Source organism: Pituophis catenifer, unplaced genomic scaffold (assembly GCF_029215685.1).
Source record: "Pituophis catenifer annectens isolate HBS135680 unplaced genomic scaffold, rPitCat1.0.hap2 SCAF_1, whole genome shotgun sequence".
Classification (NCBI taxonomy): domain Eukaryota; kingdom Metazoa; phylum Chordata; class Lepidosauria; order Squamata; family Colubridae; genus Pituophis; species Pituophis catenifer.
The window spans coordinates 224489999-224499621 of record NW_027256881.1 but is presented as its reverse complement, the minus strand read 5'-3'; the positions used below and the strand labels follow the sequence as shown (position 1 = coordinate 224499621).

The 9623-nt window shown below is 39.5% G+C and overlaps 1 protein-coding gene across 1 annotated transcript in view; it reads right to left on the bottom strand.

Annotated features, from left to right (window-relative positions):
- Positions 1-1947: 1947 nt before the first annotated feature.
- SEMA5B (semaphorin 5B) overlaps positions 1948-9623 on the bottom strand; it is a 188520-nt gene continuing 180844 nt past the window's right edge. The window contains exon 21 of the mRNA XM_070957086.1: positions 1948-2160. Coding sequence (XP_070813187.1) covers positions 2005-2160 — 156 coding nt within the window. The 3' untranslated portion in view covers positions 1948-2004. The remainder of the gene's footprint in view (positions 2161-9623) is intronic.

Genomic DNA, 9623 nt, shown 5'->3' with positions numbered 1-9623 from the left:
AAAATCAAGCAAAACAACAGGATAATGAATGCTTAATTTGCAGTTACCGCTGCAAAATGAATTCTTGCAAAAAAAAAAAAATAATAAGAACTCTGTCTGAAACAATGCTTCACTCTGGCCTTGATCCAACAATTTCTTACAGACCTCAAGTGTTAATTAGTTAATAACAAGTATCCCAATGATTACAGATCTGCACAAGCAGCATCATCTGCTGGTGAAATTTACACAGTTTGCTCTCACAGGAACTTGACACACCTTCCTATAAGGGTCTAGCTTGGGTTAGGAGCCTGTAGCAATTTGACTGCCCAATCACTCTCTCTCTTTCATTAGCCAATGGAAAGATCCGTAGAGGACATCCTATCTAAATCACTAAATCGTATCTGTCCCATGCACTCAGCCAGGGTTTTTCACAGCTTAGGCACTAATGCTTGTTTTATGACTTCTGATTCTGTAAGGTAGAATGAGACGCTGGTATCAGCCCTGGATCATTTTCTCACTTAAAACAGCATCCTGAGTCATTTTAGAGTCACTTATCAGTCTGGGTTTCTTGCTTGGATGTAGGGTCTGGACTGTGCCACCTCTCAGACAATTCTTCCAATAGATAATGATGAAGGTACTACCAGCAGCTGCCCATTCGTTGTTCAATGCTAGTCAACCTGAGTTGGAAACCAATGGCTTAAAGCACGGACAACCCAGCAACACCAAACAGATCAGAATTCATGTAGGAACTAGCTTACATTCTTATCACATGCTATATATATTGCGGCCATCTTCACTGCTTAGCACCAAGAGTTTATACATTAGATGATTAGAAGGTATCATTAACAAGAGACTCATCTAGCCCAAAATGACATAACTAGACGCATTGGTCTAACGCAGCATAAAAGATAACCTTTGAAGGCTGGGCTGGATTGTTTCAAAATGCTACAGACCCCAGTTTATTTTAATTGGAGCAGAATAATTATCTTTCTTGCTCCAATACTAGTGAACAATGGCAGCTACTGATGTACACAGTATTTCTTTCTTGGCTGGAAGACACTAAAGGACTTTGCCGTAGGCTTTCTGGGTTAGGCTACACTATGGAGACATTCTTTAGCGACATACTGAAATCAATATTCTTTTCTTTGTTCAAGTGAATAAAAAATTATAAAAAATAAAATCAGCATTAGCACAAAGCTTGGTAATTTCAACAAGGGCAGAGGGCCATCAGTCCAACGGTGTCTTAAGAATCTCCTGGAATCAAAGCAAGAAGAGGAAAGTTTCTGTCAGAATCTTCCATGGCTCTTGTTTCATTCTCTTCATATTGTCCAGGAGAATCAACCATCTTTTGTGTATCCAAAGCCCATGCTTCATGTATCCAAACTTAAAAAGTCTTACCACTTTGCCTTAGAAATGTTTAAAAACATTTCTCTTGTGTGAAGTTATCTCATTTGCTTTATAAATCTGACAGGATTTTTCCCATTAAAGGTTGCTTGCATATATTTCGCCATGTCACAGAAAATGCTGATGATCCTGAAGCTTAAAAGCCAAACTCTTGAATATGGTGTTCCACAAGTCTGTCTGATGGATGATGTTCCTAATACTATTAACCTGTAGGCATATGAAGAATAAGTCTCAGCGCTTTGCTAGGATTTCTCTTCCAATGTCCACAGAACTTCTGAAGTTGTACTGGGTAGTCGTATCATTCCACACAAACATTAGGGCTGGTTCCAGGATTATCTTGGTATCAGACACCGAAGGGACAACTCAAACTGTGATATCCATAACAGGATCTGCTATCTCTAGCTGAATACTCCTCAAATATCCTAGACCACCCATTATCCATAAGCAGAAGATCCACTTAAGGAGATGTGCTACTTGAAAGTAAAACCACCGATAAGAGAGAAAATAAAAGGCCCACTTATAATATTTACATCTATAGATTGGGCCAATATTTGGTCCATAAACTCAATTTTAAAAATAAAAATCATATAGGAAGTAATCCAGTTCTTAGGCAGATCGTCATCAGCTATTAGTAAAGGTCCTTCCAGGAGAGGCCTCGGGCCTGTATTCATATTTATTCAGTGTACTGGGATAATAGGTTGTTGTGTACACATTTGTTTGTTGCAAAGGATAGAAGTTGGTTCTGTCATCTGGTATTAAATTGTTCTTGTTCAGTGTCTGTAAAAGAAGAACAAAATAATTTTAGATCTAGTTTCATCCTACTTTTTATCTGTGTTACAATGCTTGTCTCTTCTGTTCTCTAGTACCACTTCCAGTTATAAATTTCTCTCTGGCTAAGCTCTACTTCTCTGTACAAACCTTTTGTTGCTTGGGATACAATGCCTCTGGCTCTGAAGAAATTGAGCCCTACCACTTTTATAAAACCAAGACCCACAGGTATTTTTGTATTTGGAAGATGATTCTCTATCATCACTTTGTAAACTGTTGAAGATAAACAGAAAAATTGGGCAGTGGTACTCCAATTCCTGAATCTGGCTCTCGATCGGTTTCTCAACTGCTCTCTCCTTAAAACTTAAAACACATTACTATTCTCTTTCCTTCAGAAAAACACAAGGGCAATTACTTTTTCATCCCAAACAGTACTTGGCAGTAAGAATAGTATAATAAAGGACAACATTTAAATCCAAGGTTATTTTTTAACATTACTAAATATAAAACAAGTAGAAATTAGAAAGTTTAAACAGTATTGAATTACACTTATGGAGAAACATTATGGGCGGAATAACAAAAGTTAGGATTAGTTGGAAATAGGCCAAACTTTACCTAAACTATGGACCAGATTACTCTTCCAAGTTTAGGGAACTTTTCAGAAAATTCTAGCTCAAAAGTCAAATTATAATCTATTTATAATCCTACTGTGGCAGGAACATACCTGTCCTCAAACAATTCGATGGCAATGGCCCAAGCTTTCCAACTAGCCTATTTACTCTTTCCTGATTACTCTTGTGCTTAACTCTATCTCTGTTCAGATAGTACAACAGAGATCGAAATCTGGGTGTCAGATCCATTTCAATGTTGATGAGAAATTGGAAAACATTTTGGGTACGCAAGCTTATTTAGAATTTGGAGGCCACCTGTGGGCAATCTTACAAAATGACTGCAAAGATGGGCATGGTAAGCTACAGAGGGCTCATTTATCACATTTCCCATTTTATTCTGCTACTTACACCTCCTCCTCCCCCACCCCACCCCCAGCAAGTGGCTATAAACCCACACTTCATAGCAGATATTCTATCAATCAATGAAGTGGCTGAAGCCAATGAAAGGTTGCTCGCTATTATTCTGCAGAGCATGAGACAACCATACACTCAAACGCTTAAGTAGCAGCATCCGCTGATATTAAAAAATGTGACAAGTCTACCGGGCTTGCCGCTCCTGCCATAAGGCTAATGACACCTCTGCAAGATGTATCACTACTCTGCCAGAGTAATTTCATTGCATGGGGACCACACCTTCCTAGCATGGCTGATTGCTCAATGAATTAAAAGAGGGTTGGGAGAAGGCACTAATGGCTTTCGACTGAGCCGAACTGCTAACTCCTTGCTTTCCTTCCCTAGCTGACATGATATAAATCAAAAGCCCCTGGAAGGGATATTTAGTGTTGCAAGATGAGAGCATAGACAGAATGCAGCTTCTGTCCCCCAGAGCCATTTCAACCTGTCACCAAACCCTTTTCTTTTCAGATCAGCCTCTGTCCCTTGACAACATCTGCTTTGCCATTTTATCTGTCAACGCTTTCTAAATTGAATGGGGGGAAATCCTTTGCTCTAAATGCAACTTATGAGTAGCAAAACAGTCTGGATTGCTTAGAGGGTGGTGCAAAAATGGCGTCAAAGAGAAACTGATGGTAGTTTTCCAAACTGCTGCAATTCATCAGCTTTGGACTAGTGGCTGAATCGGGGACAATCTCCCTCTTGATGCCTTTCATGGATCATCTGGGCATACTGCAGAGAGATGACTACTACTTCTAAAGAAAAGGCAGTGACAATGAAAAGAGCAAGCTAAAAGAGAGGAAAGTGTGATTTGGAAGGGCAAAACAAATTATCTACAAATACGTGCCCAGCTCAGTCACATACTTCTGGAAATGGAAAAACTGCTTTGCTATTGCTATCATGCAAAATGAGGCAGAATAAATATTATTTTTGGGAGCAGCCAAAATGACGACCTGCCAGGAACAAGACACTGTCAAGCGACATCACATTCTCCTTCTATTCTCATTTCCCAGCTGAAAAATCCACTGATTTTCTTCCCCCTAAGATTTCAACTTCCTCCCAAATAGAAATACAGGGGGAAAAAACACACCAGAGAATGTTTTTTGGTCCATGGCACTGATATTTGCCTACAGCAAAATGTCTCTCATTGGCAAATGAATGTTTCTCATTGGTGAATGAAGTTCATACTGTGCTAACCAGATGAAAACAGGTCTCATATTGTTAATGATGGGAAGGCTACCTTACAGAGACATTAACATTCCTTCTATGCCTAAGGATGTCATTTCTATGAATGTCATAAGTCTGGTTTTCATCGACGGACAAGCCTTTCTTCTGCTTAATCTTGCTTGATTCAGAGTTGCTGACATTTCCTACACTTAAGTCGTCCCAGATTGCAATTTTTTAAACTCAATCATCTTCATCCTTTCATTTATAAGCTCAGCTCTCCCCTCCCTGCTAAATATATGGCTAGCACCAGGGGCATCTGGTGACTACTTTCTTCCTTGAATTCTTCTTAATTGAATTGTTCCTCTCTTTGGCCAATCTCATTAAAGACTTTCCTTTACACCTTCTGAGTAATTCCAAGAATGTTTTCTATATGGCCAGCACTAATGGGTGTGATTTTCTTTTTAACACTGATGTATCCATTGCCTGCTCCCTTTTTTTAATACCACCTATAAACCAGCAACCATGATTAAATTATATGGTGTGTGAAAAAGTACTTGCACTGAATATTTCAAATTTGGCTAATACATATTTAACTGCCTCGAGAGCACTTTAGAGTTGTGCTGATCATGCAGAAAGTCAACCTTTTCCTTCATCTTAGACTGTGGAAAGCCAACGTTTTGGATGTGCACCGTCCCTTTAATGTTTCCCAGCAAACCGATGCTCAAAGTAAGATTGCCCCGAACACTAAATACAAGATCTAAGCCCCATGACTCAGGTTTAAGAGTCATTAATCCTCTGAGATCCTTTCGATATTTTATCTCAGTTTCAGTTATTCTGCATAGCCATTTTAGGTAGTGAAAACAGAGACAGAATTATGAGACTGCAAAATTTTTCAAATTTGAAATATCCCTGGTTACATCAGAACTATTTTGAGTGTATAACATGCTACTTCAAAACATTTCCAATATGATCAAAATAGTCCATCTCTTCCCATGAAATGGCTGTTGTGCATGCTCAATGCAAATACGTGTGTGTGTGAGTGTGTGTGTGTGTGTGTGTGTGTGTGTGTGTGTGTATTGAATTGACAGTGGGATGTTTTGAAAGGAAGTTATCTGCTTGAGTCTTCTTGGAAACATAGGACTAACCATTGTTAGACAGACATTATGGATTAGATGGATCTTGGGTGGAGGGAACACTTCAAGTGTCTCGTGCTCTCAGTAATGTGGTCCCTTTAGCCTCCTCAATCTACTTCATGTGGCCTGTTTTCCAATGTTTCAGAAATGAAGTCTGTCTAAACCTGAAAACCATGAAAAATTTTAACTGCCAATGCCAGAGCTTGAACCTCAAATGGAGCAATCAGCACAGATCCTGTTGATCCTGCTGGGATTTCAGCATTCTGAACATAGTTAGTGGAGATTCAGATTCTATTAAGAGATCCACAGAACAATTTGGTATTTTTTAAAACTAAAATCGGTCAGCCATCCTAGATTAACTTGCCCCTCCAATGTGAGGTGGGTCCCCAATTTTCCGATCATTTCATAAGGGCCTAAAGACATCTGCCAGCTGGTTTGGGGCCCCAATCGGATAACAGTACAGGAGAGATGGTTAATTGAGTAACAACTGATTCCCCTCTCCCCCCATGTGTCCTTAGATTTTAATGTTTGGTTTTATTTTATTTATGTTTTTATATATATGTTCAGAAACATTTTTATGACTGCAAAGCCGCCCAGAGTTACCGTATGGTAAAATAGGCAGCCAATAAATTTTATAACAAAATAAATAAATTATAATAGTTATGACTAACGGATGGGTTATAACATAAATTATGTACATGAGCCTTTTGGAATTTGCTCTTTTAAGAGCAGCCTTGCAGGTTAGGAATTGTGAATTGTGAAAGTTGTAATCCAACACATCAAGAGGTCATCAGGTGGGGAAGACCATTAAAAAGCAGTGGCTGGAAGTGCAGTGCTTGAGTTTTTTAAATTTTAAATAGCTTGCGGTATCACAATCCAAACAATCTGGTTGAGCTGATGATGATGTAAGGAATTCTATTAGAATGCATGATGTAAATAGCTTGTATTACGATGTTCATTCATGCTGAACATAACACCATACTGCCAAAGTGCTGTATAAATTGTAGCTAATATAATAAACATAAATGCCGAGGAGATGATTTGAAAAAGGCTCTCCTTACCCTTCTTAAAAGATTTGACAACACAACCTAGAATATTATTAAAAATAATAATAATGGGAAAGTGGTGAGGAGAAGGGAATCTGGGGTGAGATTATCTTGCAATTGTAAAGTGCCCAGGCTTCTTATCATCCTGGAAAATGCTGAAACACTACTGCCATCAGCAGTAGTTCTATCTCTGCTGAATGAATTTTCACGGAAACTTAATGCTTAGGCAGGTAAAATCTCCTTGAAATTAAACCTTATCTAATGTTGTGATTCAAAGCATAAACAATGCTATCAACCTTTTGGCTGACTGGTGAACGGGAATGATTGACGATGGAAAAATGGGCAATAAAGTTATCATTGGTATCCTTGTTTTTTTTTTATGTATTGTGGCTCTTGATATAGATGCTCGCTGCTTCTCTTCCATGCTCCACATGTTCACAACACATGCACCTGAAAATGCAGTGTCAAAAATATGCTTCTGCTCCGTTAATGGTGGAACTGGTTTGTCTGAATAATTACAGTCCTTTATGTCACTAGTGTAGCACATGATATATCAGCTCCGGGTTCTCATTTTTACTTATATTCTGTCATTCCTGAATTCTGGTTACTCTCCTTATGCCTTTTATTTTTAAAATTCAGGGTTACAACAACAGCAGAAAAATGTAGGGTGAGAGAACCTATAGCAGTAGTTGTGGCTGTGACTAATCAGTCTAACAGCTTTTTCTCCCAAACATTTAAAACAAAAGCTTGTAATTACAAAATATTCAGTCATATTCTTCTACAGGGTCATTTAAATAATGCCCAAGTTGACTAGGTCTCCTAATAAACTGAAAGCTTTCCACTTCATTAATTACAGCAGATGCCCTACTTTTCAGCATCTCGAATTCATCTGTGCTTTTGGAGAGGAGAGCTCGAGGGACCTAAACTGGACATCTCAAATGTGGTGGAACTAATGCATTAGCCATTCATATCATAGAGAGGATTATTGCAAAAAACCTCCTCAGAAGGTTTTCAGCACTGCTTATGACATTAAGATTACAATCACATACTCATAAAAGGTTCTGCTAATTTCAACAGTACTTATTCATCCTTTCACTCTGTTGTTGAATAGGTCAGAGAGTGGGGGGTCCTCTAGATTTTGATGAAGTACAATGTTCTCCCGCCCCCCCCAAATTGCAGTTAGCAATATCTGGAGAATGAGGTGATTCTTCACCTGTGCAGGGAAATAAACAGAATTTATTTTCGGTCTTTCTTTCATCTCACGCTTCCTCCATCCACCAATTCAGAACAGATGCTTAATTTCCCCTTACAGATGTTATGCTCACCATCTACTGGCTCCACTTTTCTGATCTACATTTATATTAACTTCCCTACTTTATTTAAATTATCATTCTCCCAATAAACCGGGGGACTGAATTTCTGTGGTGGAGGAAAATAGATATATCACCACTGATAAACAGTTACTAAACTATAGTTCTTCAAATAGGAGAAGCTGTGATAGGAGAAAACTAATCCACATGTATATTGCCAGTGAGTTTCTAAGCATCATTTTCAGTTTTTTAAATGGACCTTCATTTACTAGTAGCCCAACATGACTCTTCTATACTTTTCTCTTTTAAGGACCCGCTTTTCTAAACTCAGCCTAACTGCACCCCTATTGCCTATTTTAATTTTCCCTCCCATCCCTATAACCCATGATCTTTTACTCTCAGACTGTGCATCTATGGTAGAAGACAAATTTCAGTGGATCATCTTCAAAAACTTCAGTGTAGCCTTCAACACCATCCTGGCATTAAATAACATTTTAGTGCTTTCTAAGGGACTCCCTCTGATAATGGAACAGAAAGAAGCTAATATTTTTAGGACAGTGGAAATTCAGGAAACTCAATTAATGAAGCTGTTCCTGAAACAAACAGGATGTGTCATTTCTGCATTAATCAACATGGATTTAATTAAATGTTTTCGCATTAACTTGCAAACAACTTTCTGCCACTGTAACCTAAAAACAACGGATAATACGTTTTGGAAGGAGTTCAATAAACAGGAAAGGACAATAGAATGCCCTTCATCCGTAGCCATTTAATTGCATCTGTACCCACAAATAACAATGGAATTTGCGAATTGATGTTTATTTTTTATTTATTTTTTTAATTTCTTTATCTTTATCTTTATTCAAATTTCTATACCGCCCTTCTCCTTTCGGACTCAGGGCGGTGAACAGCCAAAAAATAAGACATTTTATATACAAAAGTTAAAATAAATTTAAAATAATTAAATAAATTTGGCCCATTAATTTAAAACATTCCAATTAAAACCATATCAAAATTATTTAAAACCAATCATAAAATCAGGACAGCCCGGCTAACTGAAAAAAATAGGTTTTGAGAGCCCGACAAAAAGTCCGGAGGTCTGGGATCACTCGTATCTCTGGGGGTAGATTGTTCCAGAGGGTGGGTGCTACCACAGAGAAGGCTCTCCCCCTGGGGGTCGCCAGCCGACATTGCCTGGCCGACGGCACCCTGAGGAGGCCCTCTCTGTGGGAGCGAACTGGCCGGTGGGAGGCAATTGGTGGGAGGAGGCGGTCCTGTAGATACCCCGGCCCTAAGCCATGGAGCGCTTTAAAGGTGATCACCAACACCTTGAAGCGCACCCGGAAGTCCACCGGGAGCCAATGTAGCTCGCGCAGGAGAGGAGTCACATGGGAGCGCCCCGTCGCTCCCATAATCCCCTGCGCGGCCGCATTCTGCACCAGTTGGAGCCTCCGGGTGCACCCCAAGGGGAGCCCCATGTAGAGAGTGTTACAATAGTCCAGACGAGAGGTGACGAGTGCCTGAGTGACCGTGCGTAGGGAGTCCCGATCCAGAAAGGGGCGTAACTGGCATATCAGGCGGACCTGATAGAAGGCCCCCCTGGCCACGGCCGTCGTATGCCCTTCTAAAGACAGCCGTGCGTCCAGGAGGATTTGATTTATATGCCGCCCTTCTCTGGAGACTTAGGGCGGCTTACAATGCGCTAAGCAATATGTAAATTTTATTTATGTATGCATGCATTAGATTTTTATT